This window comes from Typopeltis vanoorti, chromosome 17 (assembly GCF_054136105.1).
Source record: "Typopeltis vanoorti isolate ZY-2024b chromosome 17, IOZ_Tvanoo_1.0, whole genome shotgun sequence".
In the NCBI taxonomy this organism is placed as follows: domain Eukaryota; kingdom Metazoa; phylum Arthropoda; class Arachnida; order Uropygi; family Thelyphonidae; genus Typopeltis; species Typopeltis vanoorti.
In genome coordinates this window covers 112,637,320-112,650,524 of record NC_143565.1, presented here as the reverse complement: position 1 = coordinate 112,650,524, position 13,205 = coordinate 112,637,320, and the positions used below count along the sequence as shown (strand labels likewise).

At 34.7% G+C, this 13,205-nt stretch overlaps 1 protein-coding gene across 1 annotated transcript in view; it reads right to left on the bottom strand.

Annotated features, from left to right (window-relative positions):
- The window catches only part of LOC150097802 (cell adhesion molecule Dscam2-like), a 208,031-nt gene that overhangs the window by 84,708 nt on the left and 110,118 nt on the right, over window positions 1-13,205 (bottom strand). The window contains exon 7 of the mRNA XM_090407344.1: window positions 10,973-11,101. Coding sequence (XP_090263470.1) covers window positions 10,973-11,101 — 129 coding nt within the window. The remainder of the gene's footprint in view (window positions 1-10,972; window positions 11,102-13,205) is intronic.

Here is a 13,205-nt window from a genome sequence, read left to right as displayed (position 1 = left end):
TAAATCTTTTCATTTTTGCAACAAATACATAATACCAGATCCATTGAACCATGTGCAACTACTCCTCCCAACATCCTTTCACAGTCGAACTCCATATTCATAGAACAAGTTTCTCTTTCTCCTCCTTCATTCCTGCTGTAGCTGTATTGGGGAACACTTTCCATGTGTTTCCCAAGGAATACAATGCATAGGTCTTCAATCAACCAACTCCTTGTGTTGGTTGGTTGAAGACCCCAACATAAAAATAAAAAAAAAAAAAAAAAAAAAACTGCACCGTACAAAATCATGTAAATTCAAATCACCCAACAATGATGTCTTTGCCACCATTGTTCTACCACACACTTGCTATACTGACAATATCGTATTTAAACAAAAAAAAAATAGGAAGTTAGTAATGATGTAATTTTTTCATGTAGTACTGTCATATCCTGTACACCCCTTGAAGGTACATGGCAGGAATTTGATGATGATGATGAACAAAAAAAAATTTACTTACAAACTAAATAACTCAGTCAATCACACAATTGTATAAAACAAACACTACAATGAAGCCTATAATGCATTCTGCTGATGAAGGGGATTCATGAAGGGAAGAATTGGCTAAAAAAGTGTCCTGGATGCGACTGATTTCTGGAGAGAGAAATTAGTGCAGTCTGAGCAAATGGAATTCTATCTCAATTTGCTAAGGTTTTATGACACCATACAGCTGGTGGGGTGGTGATGTGACAGATGACGGCTGTACCTTCCAGTGCAGGTAGGTTTTTCTGTAAATGAAAAGGATAAGGATCTGTTGGGTAGTCTCTGACCACAGTGTCAAATACAGGTAGATAATTATTGTTTTTTCCTTTTCGATGGTGAAACAAATTCTTGTGCATTAGCTGTTGAGGTGTGCTAAAAATGTTTCAACATATCTCAACACGTGACCAAATGGAGAAAATGTCATCATTGTAACATAGTTATATTGTAGATTTAAGAGTAAAGTTTAGGACTATATTTTCAAAATATTCCGTGAAAAGATTGGCAAGGGAGGAGTCCAACGTGCATTCAATCTGCTTGGAAATTTTTCCTTATCATGTAAAATAACCTGAGTTCATGGTAAAACTGAATAAGTCTGGTATGCCATGGAGAAAAGAGTCTGAATCAGTTCTGAGATTATATCTTTAACCTCAACATTTGTGTTGAGGTAAAAATGTATATCTCACCTTCTATGGTGCATAAATACATGGGGAAAAAAAAAAAAATTGTTAAGAGATAGTACTTTCCTGAAAAACTCAAAAGCCAATGTAAATTTACAGCTTTATCATAACAGTTAAAATCTGATGAATATATATATACACATCGATACTGTTTTGGGGACAATGTGACCTATATACTGCTCATAGGGTTAAAAATCAAGTCTGACAAACATGATTTGACATGCATAGTTTTTAAAGTGGGTGAAAATGTGACCTATAGTGAGAGAACACTTCGACTAAGTGTTTGACCACTTTATAAGTAGGGAAACCAATACTGTCTACTATGAATCTTGAGGGTATGTTCATCTGTTTGTGTATTTTTATTAATCACAAATGCAGGGAAACCAGGATATAACTTTGGGGAGGGGGTGGGGCATTAATTAAGCAGTAAGATCGACATTCTTCAATCATATTCAGAGCAATCATGTAACACTGTAGCATTATCTGTTATCTACTTAGGTGATGATATTCAGGTTTTGGTGTAGCTTTTTAAGTGCAAAGAATACTGCATACTGAATGGGAAATATTCCTTTTTGGAGACTTTTCCCATATCATTGGATATGGAAGGGGAGGTTGTAGATGCCAATTCAATTTTTTGCCATTATTTAAAGAATGGGTACTTGTTTTAGAGCTAAGGTGAAATTTTGGCTGAGGGTACTGAGCTTCTTTCATGAACTGAACTGATGATATAGTAATCACAATCTGTTCTGGAGGCAATAAGGGCCTATATCATCTAGACCATGGCTGTCCAAAGCACTGGCTGTGGGCCACATGCAGCCCACGGTGCGATTTTGTGCTGCCCAGCTGTGGGTTTCGATTTTCATGGGCAAAAAAAGAAAATAATTTGAATCGAATGCATCTTAGATATTTTAATTCTATCACTAACTGATAATTTTATTTGGTGTTTTTACATCGCTATATACCCACATGTTTTTCAAATATTAGAGGTGTCAAATTTCACAGTGTTTTGTTCCAACGTGCATGCTTCAGGTGCTCGCAGGGGAAGTGAGCACACGATTAGTGTGCAATTAGCATTGCTCGTTTGTTCAGCTTTCAAGGTTGTGTCACTGCTGCTCACCAAATTACTAGATACGCATTGTGATGTGGCCCTCGGATAAATTTTTTTTTTCTAATGAGGCCCTCGGATTACCTAAGGTTGGATAGCCCTGATCTAGACCATTTGCTTCATCATCTACACTATCCTTTGCTCCTACAAACTGTCTTACTGTGTGTAGACAAACAGGAAGAACAGCAAATATGTATCTAGAGAAACAAAGAAACTATGTCCATTACCTGCACTACAGCTGCTCTGAAGTAGCAGACCATGCTATGGATATGGATCACTAGATTGAATGGAGAACAAAACCATCCTTTTATACAAAGTAGATATAACTCTGAAAGATTTTCTAGAACCACTGCAGCATCACAATATTTTCCAAATAAGTTTTCTGTGAGATATTACCAACTTTTCAGAAATCTTCATCACCACTCCAGAGATACTAACAGATCAATAGTCAGACAGAGTCTGTGCACCACACTTAAATAATAGGATTATCATACATTCTTTCCCCTCCTGAGGACTCTTCCCTGTGCTGGGACTCAAATTATATAGTCAGTTCAGATGAAAACTTTCATCATCATGCTGATATCCCATCAGCCCTTAGTGCAGAATTCTTATTCAGTTTATGTAACAGCTCTAATACCTCTCCTCATACAGTTGAGTTTGTTCATCCAGTTCAGAGGTAGCAATGAGCTCTACATTTTTTACACAGCTTTTAGCAAAATAGCAGGGTGTTATATTTTGTTCGCACGGTCTTTTACTATGCTTTGACTTCAGTTTTTCTTATCTATTTTTCCTTCTCTATAGGGCCTCTAAGATATTCTATTAACTTGATTTCTGTGAGACGTCCCCTTTTCGAGCTCAAGCAAATTTATTTGTTCAATTGCTGCACAGCCTGGGTCTAAGGATAGAAATGTCTAATCCTAGGGAAAGTTCACAGAAATAAAGTGTCACTAATGTTATCTAATTATATTAGGTAGCTGTAGGTATCCTAGCCTTGCAGTCGTAGCCCCTTTACTCTTAATTTAACCTGGATTTCTCCACACTTATAGGTTCGATTATTTAATGAGTGGTGAGTCAATCATCATGGTCAGATTACACATATGCATACTTTATAAAACATGTTTATTGAATACCTAAGAGATTACAAACATTTAATAAGATATTAAAGCAATACTAAGGTAAATTCTGTCTAAAGTTTCACACTCAACTCTCATATTTAATATACACAAGTCATGATTACATTTAAGACACCTGATTAATAAGTTTCACATTAGTCAGACATGAGATGGTGCTTGTCTGGCACAAAACATTTGTTAAACTCTAAAGGCATATATAAGGTCAATTATCAGTTCTATTACAACTTCCATTGAAATCACATAACACTAGGATTCTCAGACAGATAGTTAATGAGATTCCTTTGATTGTTCCTGAACGTTCTTAGGTATCAAAGTTCACTTTCCTTTAACTGAGGATCTTAAACTCTTTCACTCACTATTATCAAATAACATGGGTATGAAAATGTAAGTACTTATCTACACTGCTTGGGTCACATCAATTCCTTCGTCTGTTTCTTTGTGGTGGAATGTTACTGCTGCCATAACCTGTCGTCACGTGGGATTCACCTGCACGATACGAATTTTGGCGCTTGCTCCAGCTTCCTAACATCGGCAGGTTCTCGCCGATAGCCCGCACTTTTGTTCTGCTGTAATCTGGTGCTTCACCTAGCCGGGATATGCTAGTCTGCTACAGGAGCATAGGAACTGCCCACTACGGGCACTGCTCACTGAGAAGTTTCCGGAACAGAAAAAATGAGAGTGGTTCAGATCCGCACTGCCATATATATTTCCTTTTTCAGTGCCCTCTATTCTGAGTTCGAACCTCACACATTGGAGTTGCTTATTCGTTCCTACTCGGTGACATCATTTCGTTACCTTATGGAGTTGTATTTTCAGGAACACGTACCACGAACATTTTTCCATGAATTCTATAGCTACGGGCGTTACGTCACGACCATGGTATTTCAGTAACCTTTGACCTTTTGTTAGCAGTGTACTCGGAGTACTAACTTTCTTGTTTACATAAGTTTTATACTATTGCTGAAATTTTATCATATATTCAAAATTACATCAATTCTATTACACTGTCTTAGATTGTAGAAAGCCTCAGACTTAATACTTTTTCTTTAATTTTATTCTCTCTAGTTTGACATGATAATATTTCTCTGCTAAATTTAAATTGACAGCAAAAAGGACAAGTATGTTCCTCCAGTTAGATATATCCCGTTAGATCCTGTATGGTTGATTCTTATTTCAATAAAGTCACCCATTCACGATCTAACAACGGATTAGTTGACTAATTTATTCTGTATCTATCACTTGCAAACATCCTGACATTCAGTCATTTTTCTTTCATTTGAACATAACAATAGAATTCTTTTGGGTTGTCTCTAATTTACAGAACTAATTTCTTTTCATACTCACACTTTACTTTCCTTACAATACTTGAAACTCTTCTGGTTTTCATATTTCATAGTTCACATCATCCTAATGCACATGATATTCCTTCCACATCCTCCTTTTCTTAAGAATCTCTTGCTCAATGAGACTGCACATTAATTTCATTCCTATCCTATTTATTCTTCAAACTCTAGGAACATATTTAGATGCGTCATTAATGTATTTTTTTTAATACTTCCTATCTACCGATTTATACCATGTATTGAACCTAGTACAAGTAGACCCTGATTTATGTGAGAGTTCCACAAACTTTATGTAACATGAATTTTACCCAAGTCAGATTTAACCCACTCCACCCATTAATCACAATCTGTGTATACAGTAATACTGTATACATAGAGTTAATGTACTACTGTGTATATATATACAGTAGTAGATTCACATGTTTCTGTCATCATTCACATGTCACATGTCTAATGTTTCTGTGGTTTAGTAAATGTTCATTTGACTTCCGGTATAGAGAACCCATGTTTTATTAAAATAACAATAAAACCTAAAAGTTTTGTAAGACATCAGATTTACATAATTAGGAATACAGAGTGTGTATTAATTGATAAAAAATAGAAAGAATAATTACACATTTAAAAGATTTTATCACAAACTTCAACAGTCCAGTACATATCACAGAGTGAAAAAAAAAAAAAAAAAAAAAAGTTGAATTAAATGCCTTGTATATGACAGAACAAAACTAGTTATTGTTGTCACATTCTGTAGCATGTGTATCATATCACAGTTTAGATTTTTAATAAATGCAGACAAAACTTAGTGTAGAATTAAACTTTGATTTTTGTAACACTGTGTGGTGGTATGGAGCATTTGAGGTTTCTTTAAATTTTCTTATATAACAGCTATGAACAATATATAAGATTTCTGTTTTTTGTCAAAATACTTGGAGGTCTGTGTTTGTTGTGCAAAAGGTTAATTCTGATCTTGTTTCCTAACTTAAAGATGTCAAGAAATTATATTCTTGGTTAAATCCTTTATCAAAGTGTAAGCAAACAAAGTTTGCACCTGAAGTAACTTCAGGACTAGGCAACTTGTGTACAGAAGCTAATGACTTCACATCACTTGCCTTAGTATTCCATAATGCTTTGCATTATGGAATGTATATACTTATGGACATCCTCTGTAACATTTTCTTCAGGGACTATGGCCCCTGGCTGTTTAGGTGGCAAAAACACACTGACAGGTTCCTTCTTTCTCCCTGAGCACTTGCCACACATAGCACTTGATATTTGTTTTGTGACCTCTATTTCTTCTTCTCTTCAAGAATAAGGCATGTGGCTATTCTGGCTTCACTGGTCTTTCTCTCTCTCTCCCCTCCTTCCCTTTGGTCAATATCTATCCACTTCTTCTGGTATCTGATATCTTTCCATCCTCATTTTGGGTCAAATCATAAATTCTTATACTGTTCTATCCATTGTTTCTTTTCTGATGTCTTCATTTCTTATATGGTACAATTTTGTGCATCCTTTTAATTGTTCTTAAAAATCTCATTTCTCCAGCTTGTAATTTACTTTCATCTTTCTTTTTAACCATCCATGTTTCTCAACCATATAACTGAGTAGGAGTGGCCATTACTTTGTAAAATTTTAGTTGGGTTTCTCATCTTGTTTTTTTATTTTGTGTCCTTTTAATTGTTCCACAGATTTTCTGAAATTTCTTTATTTTTTCATCTATATCTTTATCTTTTAGATATGTTATTATGCATATCTAAATCATGAAACAATTTAATTATGCAATAATTAAACTGTGTCATCTGTTCTATTATTTTATTTTCTAGAACTATTTTTGATCTAACATGATCCCTGGCTTTTAAATGCCATGACTTTTTTTGTGAAATTTTTAAACTGTATTGTTGGCTTATTTTGTTTAATTCGTAAACTGATTTTTGAAGGTCATCTTCATTGTCTTGTAATATAATCTGATCATCTGCACACAGCATTGTATTGATAACAGTTCTTCTGGTTAACTGGATATCTGGTTTTTATTGTTGTTTTCTATATTTTAATAATCTGATCAATACATACATACATATATATATATATATATATATATATATATATATATATATATATATATATATATTGAATAGAGTTGGAGTTAAGCTACATCCCTGTCTGACACCCTGATTTATTTCAATCTGTTCTGTTATTTTATTACCTAACTGTATTTTTGTATCTTTATATAAACTTTGTATAGCTTTTACCAAATGTAATGAATATCTTTGATTTTTCATTATATTCCATAGTTTTTCTCTGTCTATTTTATCAAAAGCTTTATCATAATCTATAAAGACCATATGAGTCTCTAAATTACATTCTCGTCTTTTTTTAATAAATTGTTTTAGCACATAAATATTGTCAATACATGATCTTCCATGTCTGAAACAATTTTGTTCTTCTGAGAGTAAATTGTTTGCAATATTTCTGTCTTTTATTCAGGATTTTACTGCAAATTTTTAACCTGTATTTAATAAACTTATTCCTCTGAAATTCCCACAGTCATCTCTATCTCCAATCTGATGGAACCTCACATTTCTTCCAACATTTATTTATTAATTTTAAGAATCTGTGATGATAATATTATCTGCCATATTTCCAAAGCTCTGTATTTATGCCAACTAATCTGGTTGATTTTCTATTTTTTGATACCTTTATTACTTCTTTTAGTTCTTCCAATTTTATTGGGTTCTATATTAGTGCTGATTTCTTAATTTTCTTTATTAAATTTGGATCATACCATAAACTCTTATAATGTTCTATGCATTGTTTCTCGTGCATTACGTTGAGTTGTGCTGTATTTCTTTGTTTAATTTTCTTAATATTTTGTAGGCTACGCCTTGTCTTCCATATATGCCTTCTATTTTATTAATAAATCTGTCCCAAGAATCTTGGTGAGCTTTCTGTACTATGGTTTTTAGCTATATTTCTTTTGTTCTTTGTATGCCTTTGTTTTTCTTTTATTGCATTTTCTATATCTGTGTTACAGATTTTTAATATTTTTTTTAATATTTTATTTTTCTTTCTAAGTACTTCAGAGGCTTCTTTATGGATTATCGTTATTAAAGTTTTTTCCATTCTTCTTCTATATCTTCACTGATCTAGGCTTCTTTTAGGCAATCTGTTAATTGTGATTGATATAGCATTTTAATGCTTTCTTCTTGTAATAGATATACATTTTATACTTGTTCTATTTTTTGTATTTTCTTATTTACTTCCTTGCTCCATTTTGCTAGTATTTCTATTTTAGAGACTACTAAATAATGATCTGAAAAAATTTCACTTCCTCTGTAAATAAACATGTACATCTCTCACATGTGGAGCCAGTTTCTGATTAGTAATGATATAATCAATTACAGATCTTGTTCCTCTGCCATTCCAAGTATATTTATTTATATTCTTTTTATGGCTATTGGCTATTTTAAAATTATTGAAATTACTTCTATTTCATATTAAAAATAACAATCATAAAATATGTTATCAAAACATTGCAATTTATACAGGGGAGGGAATAAAAAAAAAAAAAAAAAAAAAAAAGACCGAACTTTTTAAAGAGTGTGCTGTGGCTACTGAGTGTACCTAGCGGCAGGTTTTGACAACAAACTGTCTTTGTCTGGTTCTGCTATGACCATTAGCAATTAAGTTCTGCTGAAGTGAACATGTGAACAAGCTGCTCATCAGATTAGTGACAAAGAAAGAGCTTGAAGAACATGTGCAAGTGTGAAATTTTGCTGCAAACCTGGTAAAAATTTTACAGAGACATTTTGATTTCTAAACCAAGCATATGGGGAGGACTGTATGAGTAGAACAGTGTTATGAGTGGTTTAAGCATCGATGGATGAGTCAGTCAAAGATCAAGGTGATGTTGGTTGTGTTTTTTGATTGGAAAGCTATTGTCCATTATGAATTTGTACCATGTGGTCAGATGGTAAACAAAGAGTTGTACCAGGAAGAGGTCTGAATTGTGGAAAAATAAGACTTAGATGTTGCACCACAACAATGCACTGGCTCACATGTCGCCCCCTCATCTGCAGTTATATGGAAAAACATCAGACATCCATCCCATCCACCCTATTCTCCGGACTTAGCCCGAGCAGACTTTTTCCTTTTTCCCAAACTTAAAACCACTTTGAATGGACGTCGTTTCCAAACCATACAGGAGATTCAGAAAAATGAGATAAGAGAACTGTGCACCATCACAGAAAATGCGTTCCAGGAAGCATTCCAAACAATGGAAGAAACATTGGGAAGAGTGTATTACCAGTAGAGGGAACAGTATTTAAAATTTGTAAATGAGCAATAAACTCTTTAGCAAAAGTTCAGTCTTTTTTTGAACACACCTTGTATGTATAGTTCAACTAAAGCCTGAAGAAATCAACAACAGAATATACTGCAACATAATTATGTAAATATAACTAATTTTATCATTATTACAAGGACTTCTTTAGGTATACAAAATAATAAAGTATAAAACCTCTTTTACCACCTATAGCAAACTATAATGTGTTATCCATTATAACACACTATTCCTGTGTATCCTTTGAGTTCACTATAGTAAGAGTCAACTGTATTACAGTATATTCAAAGTTGTTTTCTTCCACTACTCATGTCCATATGCTGATAAAGTCTGCATATCTATCTATCTATCTAAATTATCTACCAATAATTGTCTGGACACTGATGTTATTTGAAGTTATGGAACATTCCAGGTTTGTTAATAACATAAAAACTGGTGTACAGATAACAAGAAGCAGTAATCATCGTAGCAGTTGAATACACATGGTATGCCAACACAACATGAACTCAGTGACTTCAAGAGAGGTGTCATCATGGGATGTCCATATATGCCATGGCCACTCAACTGGAACATCCAAAATCAACGGTTAGCAATGTGATCAACAAATGGAGATGTCCTGGCATCATAGTGTAGGAAAACACCCAAAATCGCTGAAAATGACTGACAGGGACAGGAGGTAAAAACGGGTGAAGTGCAAAATCTGGCTATAATCGGCACAGACCATCCATGATGAGTTCCAGAGTGCCAGTAATTCCCAATACATGAAAAGATTTACGGGTTTCCATGGAAGAGCAGCAGCACACAAGCCAAGCATCACAACAACAGGGCAGCTCATCTGGTCTGGTGCAAGAGTGTGTGAACTGGATAACTGACCAGTGGAAAAAGGGTACTCTGATCAATGAATCAAGGTTCACCTGTTTCCAGTCTGATAACAGGGTGTGGGCATGGAGGCAGCCTGGTGAAAGCTTGTTGTTACCACAGTGTATTGTACCCACAGTAAAGTTTGGTGATGGAGGAGTAATGGTATGGGGTGTATTCAGTTGGCTTGGAGCAGGACCACTGGTCATTGCCCTTGGTTCCATGAAGGCAGCTCAGTACCTTATTTTGGATAATCAGGTGCTACCTTGTGGAGTTTTTATGGAATTGATCCGTGTTACTATCATGACAATAAATGGCCCATGCCACAAAGCTGCAGTTGTTATGGAATGGTATGAAGAGATAGGTGTTAAACGACTGCCCTGGCCAACACAGAGTCCTGACCTCAACCACATCGAAGACCTTTGGAATGAATTGGAGTGGCAACTGAGATCCAGAGCAGCATATCCTCGATCTGTTGCTGAACTCAGTGCTGTTTTGATGAAGGAATGCAGACAAATTCCACCTGTCTGTTGCACATTGGTGGAAAGTTTCCCTCAAAGAGTGCAGGAGGTGACCAAAGCCAAAGGTGGAAATACCCAACATTAGGGTTCACCTGCTGGTGCTGTTATCAATTGTAAATTGCTCAAGTGGAAAAAAAAATCACATTTGACATCCGCAGATGGCATATGGTTACTGTCATACCTCACATGGTTTTGGCAATGATGTCTTCTGTTAGAATAAGCGGTAGGGTCGCAGATTCCCTTTCCACATGAAGTTCGTAGGACAATCACAAACATCCATGCCCATGGTGGGATTCGAAGCCACAACCTCTTGGCTGGAGAGCAGACATGCCAACCACTCGGCCAACCAGGCCGGCAAAAGTGTTTTTTGCTAACACTTTTGCTAAAGTGTTTGGACAATTATTGGTAGATTATGTTTGTGTCTGTGTGTGTGTGTGTAGGAAAAATAATTTACATTATAATTTTTAAAAACTCATTTACCTATTGGTGTCCAGTATTCAAGTACATAATTCAAAATAGGACTGTTGCCACTAAAAGGAGGAGTCCAACGTACTCTTACATTTTTACTCCAAAGATTTGAGATTTCAAGCTGGGGTGGTTTAGGTCGCTCTGCAATTACAAACATTTATGATTAATGTTAAGCGCTTCAAAAACATACAAAATTTCAAAATACATAAGAATACAAAAGCATAACAATACAGAATTCTTACATGCTAACAAGAACAATTATAAACTGTCAGCAATATACTCTGAAGATATGAATATATTCATAGCATCTGTTGTAATCAAGAAGCATAAGTAGCTGAGTCAAATCTGACTGTAGCACATTTGTGACAAACGATTTCCATCAAATCAAATATGAAACCACCACTATGCTTATTATTGTTGGAACGTACTTCCTTGTTTTGAATCCGCCATCTTGATGTAAAGTTGTTCTTAATAAAATCAATTAATAGATAGTTGATTACTAATCAAAATATAGGGAAATTTATGTTTATACTGTGCCACCCTATATTTAGAATAGCTTATGCAGAATAGTAAAATCAATCTTGAATTAATTTAGCAGCCTCATTAATCATATAGGCCGAATTTAATATTTTGCACTTGAGACTCCCTTGATGTAAAAAAACATTCACTCCTAACTTAGCCCTCTATTCCTGCAAATGAGATGAATTCTCACTTGATGATATAATTAACAGATGCTACAAGTTGGCAAAAGTAGATTGTCATAAGTGCCAGAAATCACCACAAGTAAAGAATTTTGTGATATTATTCACAATATCTGGAGATTTTCTACTGGAATTAATCGTGACTTTCTCAAGACTTAACCAAATAGATAATGCAGATCTGAATTATATAATTTTTTATTATTATTATTATTTTTAAGTCAATATGATTTGCTGGATAGTGTTTAGTTAAATTTGATTTTTTTTTTTTTTTTTTTTTCCCCCCAAGAGAGACTAATCATATCTAATCTAGAGGCTAATCTTCTTGAATAGCAGTCAGTCTCAAATAGAGTAATGTAGGCAAATATGAGAATGGGGAACTGGACAATGAGACTTATTTGTGCCTATGGTCCCACAGAAAGTTCTACTAAGGTAGAAGTGGAGAAATTTTTTGAGGCTTTAGAGAAAGCAACTGAAACAATAAAAAAGGAAAAGCTGGTACTTATTGGGGATCTAAATAGCAGAGTAGGAAATGATTGTGAGACATACAAAAATATTTTGGGAAAATTTGGAGAAAAGAGCAAAGCTAATAATAATGGCAAATATCTGTTGGATTTCTGCTCAGGACATGGACTAGTTATTACTAACACCATATTCCAACATAAAAATGTGCACAAATTCACATGGAGAGAAGAGGCAAGGAATATGAAAAGTCTCATTGACTATGTTATTGTTGATAGTGATGTTTTCTACCTGGTGCAGGACACTCTGGTGTCCTGCACCAGGTAGAAAACATCAGAGTGTACAGAGGATTTGAAATTGGAAGTGATCACTATTTAGTCTTGAGCAGGATAAAATTGAATTTCATATCGAAAAGAATAACATTTAAGAAAGTTTTAAAGTGAATAAAAGCAGCCCTCAGATGTGAACTGTAGACTAAAATTCACAAAGATTATTAAAAGAAAAAATGAAGAGTTTGAGAACATTCGAACCTTGGAGATTCAGTGGCAAACTCTGAAGAAAGCATTGATTGATTCTGCCAGAGAGGCATGTGGTGAGGTTGTCTGCAAGGATAAAAAAATCAGAACTCCATGGTGGACACAGGAAGTTAAAGAGGCAGTGAAGGTAAAGAAGAAAGCATATCAAAAGTTCCTGTCAAATAAGTCAGCTTGTGCTCTTAGAGAATACAGAGACAAATGCAAGAATGCTAAACACTGTGTAAAACTAGCTAAACAAAAGTCATGGGAGGACTTTGGCAAGAATATAGAAAATAAATATCAAGAAGGTGGCAAAATATTCTGGAGGTTGTTGAAGAAGCTTAGGAATGGAGGAAAGAGTGCTGTAAAAGGAGTTAGAGATGATAAAGGTGACATAAAAACGGGAGAAAAAGATATCCTTGAAGTATGGAGTAATTACTTTGAAAAACTGCTAAATGAAACAAGCAGGGATGACAGCACAGTGGTAAAAAACACTGACCAGGCATGCAGTCAGGAATACATACTTTTCTACTTGAAGTAGAAAAAGACATCAAAAGCTTGAAATGTGGA